Source organism: Halyomorpha halys, unplaced genomic scaffold, assembly GCF_000696795.3.
Source record: "Halyomorpha halys isolate HHAL.00 unplaced genomic scaffold, Hhal_1.1 Scaffold18.1, whole genome shotgun sequence".
Classification (NCBI taxonomy): domain Eukaryota; kingdom Metazoa; phylum Arthropoda; class Insecta; order Hemiptera; family Pentatomidae; genus Halyomorpha; species Halyomorpha halys.
The window spans coordinates 1384933-1401930 of NW_027114407.1; the positions used below are offsets into that span (position 1 = coordinate 1384933).

At 29.1% G+C, this 16998-nt stretch overlaps 1 protein-coding gene across 1 annotated transcript in view; it reads right to left on the reverse strand.

Moving 5' to 3' along the window:
- The window catches only part of ced-6 (PTB domain-containing adapter protein ced-6), a 79469-nt gene that overhangs the window by 1335 nt on the left and 61136 nt on the right, over nucleotides 1-16998 (reverse strand). Inside the window, exons 2-10 of the mRNA XM_014420538.3 lie at nucleotides 9536-9605; nucleotides 8718-8782; nucleotides 8412-8582; nucleotides 7142-7332; nucleotides 4834-4972; nucleotides 2960-3083; nucleotides 1360-1480; nucleotides 655-779; nucleotides 326-480 (exon numbers count right to left, since the gene is read on the reverse strand). Coding sequence (XP_014276024.1) covers nucleotides 326-480; nucleotides 655-779; nucleotides 1360-1480; nucleotides 2960-3083; nucleotides 4834-4972; nucleotides 7142-7332; nucleotides 8412-8582; nucleotides 8718-8782; nucleotides 9536-9587 — 1143 coding nt within the window. The 5' untranslated portion in view covers nucleotides 9588-9605. The remainder of the gene's footprint in view (nucleotides 1-325; nucleotides 481-654; nucleotides 780-1359; nucleotides 1481-2959; nucleotides 3084-4833; nucleotides 4973-7141; nucleotides 7333-8411; nucleotides 8583-8717; nucleotides 8783-9535; nucleotides 9606-16998) is intronic.

Here is a 16998-nt window from a genome sequence, read left to right on the forward strand (position 1 = left end):
TTTTTACCTCAAATTAGAGATTTTTTATTGAAGTTTTGATGAAAATATGAATGTGATGACAATATATATTATCTTTCTGATCTGATTAGGTAAATTTATAAATAGTTTAATATATATTTTTGTCTACTGCTAATTTTGAATTCATTCATAAACAACTATATTCCTTCAATTTTGAAATAATTTTGTGTGCAAAACTAAAATTACATTATGGGTCACATTGTACATGATACAAAACATCTGAAATTTATTGTGTGCTACAGTTAAAATGTACTATTTTAAGTACTGTTTGAATGTTATACTGAATATAATCTTTTTAAGAGCTTACCTTCATTTCTAATATCCTCTTATCAAGAAGACCAATTGCATTTTCCAAATCGACCGGTGCGCTACCAAAATCCCCCATTCCAAATGGGTCAGAATCTAAAGTCGGTGATGCAGTAGGCTCAGGTCTTTTCTTTGGAGGCTTTGGTGGGGGAGCCACTGGGAAAAAATATATAAAATTTATTATGATACAGTAAATGAATTAATGAAAAGATGTATGTACAAATGATTAATAAATTATTTCATAAAATCTATTTTCGATACGTTCAGAGAAAATCAAATCCCACAATGTAAGTATCAATGATCATTACAGAAAATTAAAAATATACTTACATAAAGGAGGATTTCCGTTAGTAGTCGGGGAAGTGTTAGAATTTTCAAATGCTCTCGGATTGAAATCATCATCTAATTCATCTAAAAGCAATCCTTCTAATTTAGTTCCGACAGCAGGTATCTCACTGTAACAATAAAAAAGGAAAATTTCAAAAGATGACAAATTTATTGTGCTTTTTTGGTCACAGCTGCCGTCTCCCACTAATTTGAAGGGGTTGTGAACAAGCTCTCATAGTGGAGCTAGTCAAGCTAATGGTGATAGTGGAGGAAAACCTATTAGCAGGCTGAAATGACAATTTTTTTTGTGTTACAACTGTCTACAAAAAAAGATTTTAAAAAACCAATGGTTCCTTTTCTTCTTTTGCCCTACAGATTTCCAATTTATATGTTGATCACACCTGACTAATCAACTTACACTAAGCTGCTCAGTGTAAGTTGACCATGTGAATGTCAACCTTTTTTGAATATATCAAATCTTCACAAATCTAATTTATTTATTTATTTTATTCATTATTTTATACTTATATTAAATGCTTCAGATTACAAGACAATCCTGATTACTGAGGTATTGTAATTATAATTATTTTTTATTCTTTGAAATATGTCCACCTTCATCCTTTCAGGAATATATGCCTCTAAGGTACGGGATGTACCTATATACCTTACATAAAAAAAAAAAAAAAATCGAATTTAATTAAATCTTACCTAATAAATGCACTCTTTTCAAAAGCCCTAGGAGGGACGGGAGGAACTCCTGGACTGGAACCAGACGAATTAGTACTACTTGAAGAACTATTAGTACTATAATTCAAGTTGAGGAGCAATCCTAAAATAAATAATGAATGTTAATACAATGTTATTTAATAATTTAGTATTAGAAATAATTGGAGTTCTATCAGTGGGTAGACTCTCCACATTTTTGTATCATGTCATTATATCACTTACAGCAAATTTACTTGTTGTATTTTTTTATAATGTTGTAAATAACAATAAATAAATTATTGAAAAAAAAATATTAGAAATCAGTAAAGGTGATACGACAAAATAACCACTAACATTAAAAAAGAAACCACATGTTTGTTATATCACCTGATCTGATTGATTATATGTATTCTCCTATCGCAGTCAACTATCATCCACCAATTATAATAAAACAGTCAACTTAAATGAGAAATTGAGAATAGAAAAATTATGAAAATGTAATTAATCAATGTTTATTATGCATCATAAAAACTCTTTGTTCAGAATGAAAAATAATTAATGAGAATTAGATTATAGAAATTATTATTTTATAGCTAGATGTACTGTATTATTTATTGTAAATCAAAATTTTGGATGGAGGTACAAAACAAACATCCTCAAACTATTTTTTCTGATCAAATAAAGAATAATTTTCTTTGCTGGTCCACAGTCTATAATTTACAATGCTTTTCAACTCTCAGAAAAAAATTAAAACAATTAGGTTCACTTTATAACACATAGGCTTCATACAAGTAGTTAGAAAAGTTAAGTATAGAATATAAACTTGGGAACAAATAGAAATGGGTCATATAAACTTGCAAATACAAATGAGAAAACTTTTATCTAAAGTTAAAGTAGTCACTTCTGAAAAGTAAATGGTTTTTTGTCAAGTTAAAATTTTACACCAGAAACATTTATTTTAAAATTATATTTCCCCTGTTAAATATTTGTTACAAATCAACGTTTTCAATACCAAATTAACTTATCATGAAATGCTCCCACAATAATTTATAAGTAATAACTTTCCAAAAGTGGACATATTGATTTTTGATAGAAAACTGCTTGTATATTAAAATAAATAGATTGACATTTGACAAAATATATGACTTACATATGTTAAAGATATAAATGAACAGATGGAATTATTAAATATAAGGAAAGTGCAGTTTTGTCATTATACTTCAGGGGTTGCAATGTATGCATTTCTAAATCACACCTGAAAAATGTTTTGTTATTCTGCAGGAAGGAAAGATGAATAAGTATGTGGGTTATAGCAATGGATCTTCACTCACATGGCAAAATTAAGTACAATTATGTTAATTCCCAAACATTTAATAAATGCATTTTTGAGGCAACTAAAATAATGATGTCAATATCACAAAATTTTACAGTGCCAATATACTTCCAGAGCCAGTTGGAAGTCATAGGTGTCCGAAATACATCACCAGGAGAAAATTATTTCAATAACAAATTTACAATAGTCTTAATTTTATAATGATGCTATTCCAACTTCAACTTCACTTTCTAAATAAAGTATTAAATATAATAGTAAAGTAAACTGTACCATTAGTATCAGAAGTGCCATTAGAAGTAGGAGTGATAGAATTGACTGTAGTTGTGGAATCTTCTGACTGAGATACCGTAAGCATATTGCTTATTTTATTCCGCCTCATGTAACCTTCCAAATCCTAAAAATGAAAATACATGAGAATTAAATTATTACTTTTAGTTACATACATTATTAAATTTACTTTTAGATAAGGCTGCAGTTACATTGTTAAGAAAATTTAATAAAACAACTTCTGATGAGATTTTATAAATAAATTTTTGAACGGATTCTTATACAGAGAAGTTTCTCTGTATAAGCAGTTGCTGCCAAAATATTTGCAAACAATGTAACTACTCTTAGTCACATGAACTCAAATGAAATCACGTGATACAATAGATGAATTCAAATAAACCCTCGAGAACACTCCAGAGCCCATATAAAATATATGCCTTAGCTATACAAGAAACAAAATAAAGGTGGCTTTTGCCATCAAAGCTCAATATTGGCAAAATAAAAGACAGATATATCTTAAGCTGTTTCTGGACCGACCTTTCATCTTTTCCAACGATCTAAATAATATGTTGCTTCAACTGAATAGGGTCATTTTGAAACTCAAACTGACAGGATCATCCATGTAACAGATTTGCAGATTTGAGGTTCACACTATACCTCATAGTATACTCAAAACAGTGTGAACTGATCAATTCAATAAATTTAATAAGATTCAAAGACTGCAATACATAAGCCAATAAAAATATTAAACAAACAGATTGTTAAGAGGAGTGGTTACAGTGTTTGTTTTATTCTCTTACCAAATCGTGAATACATTTCTATGAGACCAAATTATTTTGTTTTTCCATTAGTACTTGTTTGAAATTTGTTTCATAATATATTCAATCTTGTAAATTATAAGAAGTTAATCTAATCTAAAAAACAGATTTATATTAACCCATTGGAGATAACAGATTTTTTTCGAACACAATCCCCAGAAATCAGCAAATTCGTAAGTGAATTCGCATAAATAAAATGATTCCATACTGTGAATGCAGCTCGCTCCTCAAAAATATTTTTTTTGTGAGGAGCAGATTGAATACCAAGTGCGCAATTCAATGTAAAATAAAACAAGGTATGAATAGAAGACAATACTATTACGGTTGGTGATAGACTTGAAAAACTGAAGATTAGATACATATGGGTTCCTACATTGATATTTCCTAAAGATGAAGATTTCAAAAATCTGTATGCAACAAAACCAATGCCAAAATTGTTTTCTATACTTTACAGATACTATTAAAAAAAAGTCTCACCTTGATTATTAGATACTGATGATTATTAAAATACTTTACTCACAATACCTGATAAATGCTCATTATTATTATTGCACACACAGTGTGCAACTGGTCTTATAGCCTCGGAAATCAATTTCACACACACTGTGCAATCAGTCTAGAATGAGTTAAGAGAAATATAAAATAATGAGAATAGTATTCAACGTTGGCGAATCCAGAAGTTCCAGCTGCTGGGATTTCTTAACAAAAGAAACTTTATTGCTGGAAAGTGAGATAGATATCAAGTCAACAAGCCCACACATCTTTAGTTGAGAACAATTGTTAACTATACCACAACTACATTTGCAATCAATGTGACCACCCTATTTACACAAAACATCTCATAGGAATTCCTACTAATATTTTTGCATGAATCCTAATCCAATGACTAATAATGAAAGAATTTAATACTTCACTTTAGGATAATCTTTAGAAGTCCTAAAACTTGTATTGTTTTGAGAGTTCATTTGTTGTTATGTTTAGGCTTAGAAGTAGGGATTATAAATACTTATACAGTTTGGGGAAATACAAAATTAAGTAGATACAGAGTTTATAACTTACATTGGCTTGGCCATTCAAAACATCAGAAAGCCTCTGCCTGAGGGCAGAAGCTTCGTGCTCTAGCTGCTTGACTCGTTGCTGCAACACCATCATTCTTCGCTGCACTTCCAGGTCTTTACCGCTTGTTTCGACAAATCTCCTGCAATAACATTGTTAAACTTTAAAAATAATAAAACAGAGGAATGATTGGTTTAGTAAAACATATTAAAATTTATCAAAAAGAAGTGGAATATAAATGGATACTTCAATGGTAAATAAATGTTTTTCTTGTATCAAGTACTGTATCAAACAGAAAAAAAAAAAAATATCACACAACAAAAATTAATTAAATTTGAAAATATAGATATGATTATTGACAAAACATTTATTTATTAACTTAAAAAAAAAATTGATATTTTATTGAAATACATAATTTTTTTTTTTTTAAACTTGATACTTAGAGCTATTGTTAGTTTAGAATTATACAAATTTTGTTAAAACAAAAAATATGAGGTGTATAAGCATACATTTTTGTAATAGATCTAGAATTTCTTGTTTATTATTTCAAAATATTATTATTATTATGTTTCAGAACATTAATTTAATGTCTGTTTAAGATACTATGTGTATGTAAAATGCAATAGAAAATCAATCTGGGACATTGTCCTTCAGAATAACTTACATGAACAAATTATAAGAAAACAAACTAACCAGAAATTAAACATAAAAATAACTTCATTTATACATTGTGCACAATATAAACAAATATGAAATCTGTAAACAAAATAAAAATAAAATAATAAATTCATATGTAAAAAATATCCACTTCTAATGGTATTATACAATGTCAAATAGGATAATAAGTACAAAATTGGTAAACAAGAAAAAAAAAACTTAGTTCTTATTCTAAATTAAAAAATAAAAGAAGAACAAAAGAACAGAAAAGGAAAAAGTAAATTATTTTAATATTATTAATTATATTCAAAATATTAATTATTGTTTAATATTTCTGATAATATTAAAGATATTATATCCACAAGCAAAGAAAATAGATATTTATTCCAAATCAAATATAACAGAAATCCCTAAGTCAAATAAAATAATTGATTCGTACAAAAAAAAAATTCACTTCTGATCCTTATTCCAATCAAAAATTATGGTGTTATGACTATAAAAAATATCACAATGAAATTTTAGAACTGAGGAGAGGTAGGAAGAAAGTGGAAAAGTGATAGATAAAAAGTATGAATCAAGTTCGGAAGATGAAACTGGCAAAACTGATGAGGAAGAGGATTTTCAGAGAGAAAATTTTCAAAGAAGTTGCCATTTTGATTTGGAGTCAGAAGCAGAGGAGATGGATTCATGAAAGTATATGGATTTGCTTATGTCAAAAGTTTTGCAGCTCTCTGGTATGCCTTTACAGGTCCTTTATTTCTTGACACATACAAGGAGCAGGATAGCGACAGAAGGTAGAGGTCTTAAGAGGGGCATGAAAACTGAGGATGCCGAGGAGAATAGAATGACGATATCAACCATGGAATTGATGAAAGTGGTGGAATAGATTTCATTCCATTAGAAAGGAACGGAAAATTTTTTTGAGATTTTTGGAGTTGTAGGATATTTGGATTAGGTCATGCGAGGATAGGAATGGAACAGGAAGTTGAGATGAGGAGAGAGCATCATCTCTCTATTTATTCATTTCTCGAAATAAATAGAACACTTTAATGAAATGATTATTAAGCTAATTACCTAAGCTTTATTATTTAATTATAATGATAAAAATATGAATACTTAATACTTAACTTCCACTATATCCTCAAAGGCTTTAAAAATATGGATTGCGTAAAATTTCAGAAACAAATATGAAATTCTTTTCTTTTAAATATAACAAGCTTCAAAATATTTACTTTCTGGTGGCAAGAGGGTAAATTATATTATAATAGGAACTGGTTTTAGAAAGTAAATTAGTAACATTTTTTAATTTCAAAATTCTACTTATTAATTTCCTTCAATATTTAACAAAGGTAGCACCTCATATTTTCTCAAATATATAAGAGCCTTTTAGTTTCATGAACTTGCTTAATTACTTAATTGCACAGTTTTAAGAAACACATTGTTGTCAATTGTGAAATTCTTTACTTTTTTTTATTTTACTAAAATTCACATTCTTTTCTTTTATTCAAACGCTAACCTGTTACAGAATTAAAATTGAAAATACTATGATTGATTTTATTGAGTTAGTCATTCTTTTAACTAAAAGGCTCATAAAATATAAAAAATAATCATAAAATAAAACCTTATCAAGTTGAAGCAATGTTTTGTGGCTTACTTGTATGCTAGATCGAAAGCTTGCCCTATAGTGAGTGTAATCTCTTCTGCCAGCTTATCACTGACAAAAACAAAACACACATGCCTCTCCGAATCTGGGCAGTCCTTGGCGATGAATGAAAAAAATTTCTTCTCTCCTTTATCATCAGCACAATATGATATCCGGTGGAGAGGGTATTGGTGTAGAATTCTCTAAAATTTAGAAATAAATTATTCTCCATTAATATACTTACACATGGCACTAATTATGAATATTTCAACATGTCACTTATTTCTTTTCTATTTATCTAATATATTAGTTATACAGTACTATCATTTTATTATTAAAATTATTTTCTTATAAATATTAGTAAATTTAATGCTTTTCAAAATGATTTTTTTTTTCCACAAAAATGTTTATATGGATTAAATAACATATCATCAGGTATATTAGAGTGTCCATGAACTGTACAACTGAATCAGTAGATAAGTAAAATTTGATAATTTAAAATATTATTTTATACTTTAAAAAATATATACAAACTATGATTAATAAAACATCCCTGACTGGGAGTAAACAAAATATTTTGATAAATTATCACATTGATAAATGACTTCCCAGAACTAAATAAGCAAAATATGATTTCCTCTAAATTAAGATAATATTGTTATTGAATAGATTAAAAATTAAGGGGAAATGTAAATTTTTGTTTTTAAATATTAAAAATGTTATTTTTAAAAATATGTGTAATATTCCAACCTTAGTTTTATGTAAAATTCTAAAAACTGAAGGCAATTTTAATTTTATTATTTAAGTAGCTAAACGTCAAAACAATAATTAAGAGTTACATTTGTATTCAACTCTCATCATTATTATTGAATTTATAATTTTGTATAAAGAATGATGGTAAATCATTAATAACTAGAAAAAAAAGAATATAATTAGCAAATAATTGAGTAATTACCTGAAGTATTATATACATATTAGATATGATTCTTTACATTGTGAACTACTTGCAAATCATATTTATATATATATGATTAATATTCATTAAAATTTTGGCTATTAAAGATGAGAGCAAAGCAAAGGAAAAAATACAGCACTTAATAATAGCAATTATTTACACTCAATGTAATAGAATGGTGCCTAACAAATAACACCCAACTTTTATATTATTTTATGTAATAAAATACATGCCTGACCAGAGATGGTGGGATTAACAATAATATTTTCCAACTAACTAACCGACTTAAAGTATAACTGTCTTTTAATTGAGAAGAATGTTTTATACCTTGGTTTTAGGTTCTTGAATTGCGACCCCATCAATACTTATAGTTAGTTCAACCTTTGGTGTTTTGGTCCCTTCAGCTTTTCTAAGCTGTTGATTAAACTTGAGTTTCCTAATGCCTTCCTTAACAACATCAATACCTTTGGGCTGATCAACTTCAGTATTTCCTAGAAACTATATATAAAAATGAAGATATTAGTTTTTCTTAAAAAATTTATACTTTGCCTAACAAAAAATAAAAGGAATGATTTTTCAGTAAGGGGTATAATGAAACACTTATAATTAAATTATTTTTAAAAAAACATTTACCTTGACGAGGTAGGCAATATGACCTTTTTGCAAAGTATCTGGTGGGTGTAGCCAGTTTCTATTTCCTGAAAATAAGTTATATGAACTTTCAATTGGATAGACAATGTACCAAAACATAAAATGTAGTGTAACTATAACTAAATAAATAGGAAGAATCATTTTTTAAATACAATCTTAAGTAATAAAACAAAACTTATTTAGTATTGATGTTATCTAATATTCTAATTTGTCAATGTTTACTCAAAGATTATTATATAAACTGTGATCAAAGAGGGTTAATTTGCTCCATAAGGGAAAAAATAGTTAAAACGACACCAAATGTTTTGTATTGCTCAGTGAACACCAATGGTAGTAAAGGGCCAGGAGGGAAAGAAAAGAAGTATACATTCCAAATGGTAGATCCAACTTTAGGGGGAAAATAATCTCATTATAAATTATATTTTTTTTTTCTTTTGCCTTTTATAATTTATAACATAATATAATTTTTTGAATATGTTATTATTGGTACTTTTCTATGATGGTTACAGGCTTAAATTTCAGGTGAAAATCAATAACCGTAAACTCCAGATTCTGATTTTTAAAAAACACATAGAGATCAATATACTTTTAAGTAAGGTCTTTTTCGTTTTACTCATACACCAAGGAAGCTGATATAAATTTCATTTTTTTCTAATTCCTGTAAGTTGATCAAAGATGCGGAAAAAGAAAGTCCAAAACCCAGTGCAAAATAAACCCTCTTTGACAGCATATAAGAATTTATAAGGCAATAATAATTATAATATTAAAAAATAAATTAATAAAATATAAAAATTACTAACCTTTATCATTTTGCTTATTCTGGGCCCATTTCAGTAAATTAGAATTTCTCATATTGTTATATTTCAAGATCTGAAAAAGAAAATGATATACATCAGCATATTTATTACATAAATTAAATACATAATTAATTCATTACTAAATAGCATAAAAAAAAAGTTCATTAATAATTAATGTCAAGAAGATACAAAGGACCAGATGTAAGAAGTAAGATGTGACCTTGAAGGGTCAATATTACATCAATTCTTGTTTATCTTCAACTTTTTTTAGCAGCAAATCAAAAGATTAAATAAATATTAGACTTCGAGATAAAGAGCTGTAGTAAAAAAATGATGAGAAATAATTGGAAATTGATTTTGTCTTAAGATGTAAGAGCATCCTAATGAGTTTCAGATAAACTAAAGTTCTAGATTTTGAAAAATTTCAATAATGGAAATTAGGCGAAAAAGTGTTGCTATTGTTATTTATAGAACAGTAAAGAAAACACCAAAAAGAAAAAATATATACAAAATTGTGATAATTTTGAATTAATTTTACTTCCTCACTAACTTAAGGAGAAAAAAAAGTATACCATTCTATAAAAAGATAAGATCTTTTTTTAATTAATAAATCTGAGGTTCTTGAATTATCTTAAACTGTTGATTATTTCTGAAGTAACTTCAGATATGCAGTCTCCATGAGCAAGACAAAGAGATTCGAAAAACCTCCATGGTAACTCCTACACCAGCAGTTTAAATTTCAATATATGTAAAGCTCCAATAAATTAAAAATAAATGAATCATGTACCACTTATGCAGCTTTGTTTATTTTGATATAGAGATAAATTTAATGGGTTAGCGTTGAATTGAAGTCGAAACTTTATAAACTGCTTTGTTTCACTTTTATTTTCCTTGAGTTGTGTCAGGGCCTTTTTTTTCCCTTGAACAGCTTCTAGTTCAAATTAATTCTGTTAGATATTACCATTCATATTCGATAAAATACAGTTCTATTTCTATTATGATTTTCATGGCTCCATCATAACATATCGTTTTTCTTCTTGTCAAAATGAATTCCATTAAAACATACAAAAGACAAAACAAAAACATGAGAGTCGTGATAATTAGAAATAAAGAACAGCAAAATCGAAAAAAATATTGAAATTTACATAATAGTTATTATGCAATGACACATTAAACATTTTTAAATTTTTATATATTTATGTAAATAGAAAAATTATTACATTGAAATAGTAAAATAGTAAACGAGGAAACACTTACATAACAATGACCAATGTTTTTATCTTTTTGTATACCTGGAAAAATTATTCAACAAAACAATGCTGTAGAGAAGTTCAAGGTAAGGACAATTGAACACACCGCTATTGAGTGATCTCTCGACCTTACGACATTGCGAAATTTGAACTTGGCATCAATTATATTCTTACTAAGTAGAGAAGAATTTCTTTAAATAAAATACTGGTTAGAAATAAAATATTATAGAACAGATTTAAAGCATAATATATAATTAAAATTATATGAATACTTTAATTTCCTATAAATTAATACAGTATTTTATTTTTTTCCTTTAGCACGTTTATTTCTATATTCGTACATGTCAATTACAAAGCTAAGATCGGCAGATTTATTGAGGAAAATACAAAATAACAACAGGAAGAAATGCATAAAATCACTAATAATTTCTATTATCGTTCATGAACGACCGATTAACTGTTTACCATGAACTATTATCCGTTCCACATCCCGGAAAAATGTCACGAATATTAATAACAAAATGACAGTGATATCTCGGTTGAAGGAAAATTTCTTATCTCTTACAAAACCCACGGACTATTATTTATTTTTTTTTATTGCGATAGCGGACAGGAAACTTCAGTACATGTCGCTATTTCGAGGAAGGCAGGTTCAAGTTTCGATTTTCATGAATGTGAACCTCAGTAACAACCCAAAAATATGCTCAAGTACTTCTGTAAGTATATTGCGTTCTTAGGATCAGGGTGATGGTGTACATCACTCTCATTCAAAGAGTAAGTGAACCCAAAAAAAGAGAGAAATTGACCACGCCCTCAGAGCTCAGGTTTACGTTGAGTTTAATAGGAACGTTCGAAATTGGAATATAAATACATAACTGAAGGAAGCAGGCGATTGGCTCCATATCCTCCGCCCCGCCCCCAAAGTTTATCATTAGGCCTGCCTTTTTGGCTTCACTTTTTTTGGAAGCTTACTTTCTTCATTATACTTCTTCCAAGTTTAGAATGAATACGTGTATTTTCATAGTATTTTTTTAATTTAATTATTTTAAATTTTAAAGCTTTTAGTTTATCAAATATTGACAATGTATATTTTATTATATTTGATCATGATACAATATGAAACATCAAAAAGTCGAATATACTTAAAATATTCTTTTAGTTTATGGAACCATTAAACTCGAAAACTGGTTGGACAGTTCGTTTAAATATTTGCTATGTAGCAACTACGGCAGGTCTCCCAGTGGCTGTGTAATTGTCGGTTAAAAATCAATAAATTACGATTATTTTTCAATACATAATTAATTTTTTTAATAGAAGTTCGGGGTAGTGGTATGAGTAAAGATGGAAATTGGTAATTTTTTTTTAACAGGACTATAGAGACCGGTGAAGGTATGACGCTGACGGCCACGAGCGAGAAGAGGCACAGTCACAGCATCACCTAGTTACAATCTTATCTGTCACAAGATAGTGCTATATCAATCAACCTTCTAAGATAAACAATGAATCACCGCATAAGCTCAGTATATACACGCAAAACTCCTAAACAATAAATAACAAGAATAAAGTAACGGAAAGAAAATATGCCAACTCTAATCTATCATTCAAAAAGCCTAAATTTTCTTATTCGACCCGAAACTAGCTAAGTAAAAATACTTGATACTTTGAAGTTAACCCTATTTCTAGGTGTATTTAAAGATAAAATTGATTTTATAACTATAATACAAGATTTTATCACACGAAAATAAAATTACGACACTTTACAATCACTGCAACTACTGTTAATAGTGCGAAGTGTAAGACAGTTGTTACCTTCATCACAGGATTCACTACCGTGGTTTAGGAGAGGGGAACAGCCGGGACCACGGTAGGCACGGGAAGGTACTGAAGGACCTGGCCAACCAAGTATTATTTTATACATTGATATTTTTTAGACATTAGAATGTAATAGTTATTTAACATACCATTCTACTCCTTCCTCCAAGACTCGTGTAATTTGCCCATATCTAGCTATAAAAATAAATCAACTAGTATTTTCAATGAATTCTATAAAAATGAACGAAATTACAAATAAGTTTTATGGTTCTAAAAAATATTTTTACTACTTAGAGATAGTAATGTAGTAGTTCCTGCATCAAGTATTTTAGAATTTTCAAGTATTTAACGCCACTTGCAGCCATAGTAACAGTTTAGGTAACTCCTCTCTTATCTTATCACCGTTTAGCTAACTTCTATCGTTCCTGTCAGATCTTGTAAACAAACCAACAGGTTATTTATTATTTTTTCTTCACTAATATTTAAGAAAGATAGGCTGTTATTTTACTAAGCAGTCGATATAGAGATATTAACTGGTCCCTTTCAACAGGAAAGGGCAATGCATGGCGGTAAATATAATTTGAATAAGGCGATCGAATTTTACAGCAAAGTTATTTTTCGCAATTATTTGTAATACCGGATTTTATTCTAGACTTTAAATGCACCACAAAGTAGTTTGTAATGATTATCTTCGTAGTTTCCATGACATTTTCCAAAATAAATGACCAAAATGTTGATTTTTCGTCATTTAAAAAAACATTCTGGTCATTAAACGACTGTATCTCAGGAAGTTTAAGATGTACAGATGTCTAGGTAACGGATTACTTCAAGTTTCGATATGCATGAACGTAAACCTCAGTAACAACCCACAAATATGCTTAAGTACCTCTGTAAGTACATTTCGTTCTTAGGCGTACCCTACTCTCATTCAAAGAGAATGTGAAGCCAAAAATAGAGTAACTGACCACGCCCTCAGAGCTCAGGTTTACGTTGAGTTGAATAGGAATGTCTGCAATTTTAATATAAATAGAAACAGGAGGCAGCAGGTGATTAGCTCCAATGCCTTTGCCACACCCCACAGTAAATCCTTAGGCCCGCCTTTTTGTCTTAACATCTCCTGGCAGCTACTTTATTTCAGGAAGATCTAAACATCAGATGCCCATCACACACGAAAATTGAAGCTTATTAAATGGAACTCAAAGTAGTTTATGGAGAATATTTTCGTAGTAGTAGTTTTCGTGATTTATAGATATATTTTTGCAAAATATTGTTCGTTGACCTATAAAATTAGACTTCGGACGATCTAAGATCTTTTTTGCGAATGATATTTATGTCCTGAACGATAAAAACATTCTTCTAATCGGACACATATGGTACAGTTTCAAGATTTGCTACATGACGAAAAAATAAAGGCTACTCATGAAAGAATTTACCTAGCCGCTCTTATTACTTATGAACATAAACAATAGAAGGTTTCTGTATCTCTGTAGTTCAGAGAAACAGGTATACCATTTAAGTTGAGTTGAGCCGAACTGGTTTTTTCACCGCCTGGTGAAGGATATCTCAATATATTATCATGTGTACTTGAACTTTAATTCCAAGTCAATGGTTGGAAGGTTCTTTAAATTGATGAAAACTATTAAAAGTAGAAAGCAAGGCGAAAGTAGTTCCAATGTTTAACTTTTTTTTTTTAATGATATAAAGTATTAATATAGATTAAAATATTGATTGAACATCGCTGGAGAAACCCTGATTAATATATATAGTAGACAACTTATCTATGGATGATTATAAACAAACAATAAATTATAAATCAAAGTATCTGAAACAAAAATAGCTGATAGCTATCTGATAGCAAAAATGAATACCAAGAAAATCGGCACAGGACCATTTTGCCTGGAGGAAGATTGAACCGGTATGGACAGTAATTAGGAAGGTACAGATCTATTTCTAGACTAACCAGTAATACTGGGGATATCAAATCTACCATTTCGAGGCAATGATTAGTTCAGTGACATAACGTCAACGGTTCTCAGGAGCATTAGAGAGTTCTAGGTTCAGAGCTCAATATATTTTCTATAACGTGGATCTTTGCCATCAACAATTTTTATTTATTAATAGATTTACCATACGCGAACGAATATTAGAGACGAGATGTTCACGCGTCCATCCTTCCCCTGAATACTTGATCAGCTGACTATTCTGCAGTCATGGCCTGTAACATGTCAATCAGATTTCCGTTTTTTAAATTGACAGTCGTCAAGTTCTTGCAAATTTTCCCCTCTTTCGTGTAACAAAATACCCATTCGTGTGGTGCTAAAAATAATATGCCAACCACAACCCATGGCCTATAACTTACAACTTTCATGGTTCGATTTTTATGCTTGATTTTTTATTTTACTTACCGCTACTATTATGTAAGGAAACTACTTTAATCAGGCCAAATATTGGATGCGTTTAGTTTTCAACGGTTCTATGTCGATTTTTTTGTAAGAATTTAGTCTCCGATACCCTTGTACTAAATCACGTACTCAGTGCCGAGTTTTTCCATAGACTTTGGCACCGAAATGTGTCTAATGATTTTGATACTTGGCTTACGTGGTCTTCTTAGAGCATTGTAACGTTTCATAAATAGTACATACTACGATTAATATATATCTAAAAAAAAAAAAACAGGAAAAGTTATGACTGAAATATATTTTTTTCGCCGATAACTATAAATTGTACATTTTTATGAAAAATTAAAAATAGCTCTCCCAAAGTGACAAAACTCAAAAAGGTTAAATTTTACAGAAGAAGCAAAAGAAAATATGATTAAATCATGATTATAAAATAACAAAATATGATTAAAAAAAGAAGAAAAACAAACGAAAAATGTAATTAAAAAAAGAAAAGAAAATTGTAAAAATGTTCACAAGTACAAAAGAAAAGTAAAGTGAAATACTTTGAAAAATACTGAAATATTAAACTAACGGTTAATTAATATAGAATAAAAAACTAAAACAAAAGAGAGTCAAAGAGACTTTTAGTTGTATAGATTCTTCTTTCAGGTAAATGCTGGGGTTTTCCCATCACCAACAAAAAAAATACTATTGTTATTTGTTTATTGATGGGAGAATTAAAACTAAGATAAAATTCAAAGAAAAGAGAACAACTAAAAATACCATATGTCTATAGACGTTATTAAATTGTTATTAACTCGTCGTGGTAATTTAATTGTCTGGTCAGACAAATTAAATACGCTATACACACTAGGTATAAATAAGATAAGATCTCAGTTAATATAGAATGACAATTCACAATAGCGTAACATGATTACAGCCTTTTTATTTAATTATTGTCCACTCGAAACTTACAAGAGATCAAAAATGGAACTTTCCTTGTTTCACACAAATACATTAACTTGCAGAAACCACAACACAACTCTAATGTGTTCTCTTTTCGAATGTGTTCTCTTTTTGCTCAAGGAAGTCATATTCAGGTCGGACTTATTTCGAAAATAACCAGCAAAACCATTTTCTTTGTTCGTTTTTTTAAAATGTGTCCGTTGTATCGCAGGTGAGCCACATATAATGTTTTTAAAAGCATCAGAAGAAGGTTCCCATGGAAATCCGCTCTCTTTTTATTAGTTGTTCGAATAACAAGAAAATTATACATTTCCTGTAACATCACCCCCCTAAAATTGTTAATAAATCGTCTAGTCATATAAATAAAACTAAATCGGATCAATTTTAGTGAAGATACAACAAACAATTTTTATATTGGTCATAAGATCCAAACAGGTAAGGAAATTTATTTGAGCTGACGCACAAGATACGATATTACTTCATAACAAAACTTTTGATATTAGTAAATATGGAATGACAACTCACTGTCATATTACAGTGTTTTTTCTTCATTCCCTTTATTGTCCGACCGAATCCTAGTTACTGTATTGCAGGAATAACAATTGAATGCACCTTTAGCGAAGGACGTTTTATATAAAATTATTAGGGTTATGTTAGGAAAACATCTTCCTATGCCATTTTCTATACTTTTTATTCAACGTATTTGTAATGTAGAGTTACGTGTTGAATTTTTTATGTTAAAATTCTATAATAATTATTTAATTACATCAACAATAAGAGAATAAATATGAAGCACTTTTCTAGTCGAATGGAAACATCTGTTTTCGTACTCTCGTAAATTAATCTCAAGTTGGTATTTATTTAATAACGATTGATAAGCTGGAGTGGTTCCTGAAGTTGACACTTCCCAATCTCATGATCTCAAATAAGCCTCAAATAACGGGGCGTTCAATTTCAACTAATGCAAAGTTATTTCCAACAATAAGGAGCCATGCTGCATTAACTTAATGAGGGGAAGAGCTAAATTAAAAAATTTCCTAACAATTTTAACCGGTTT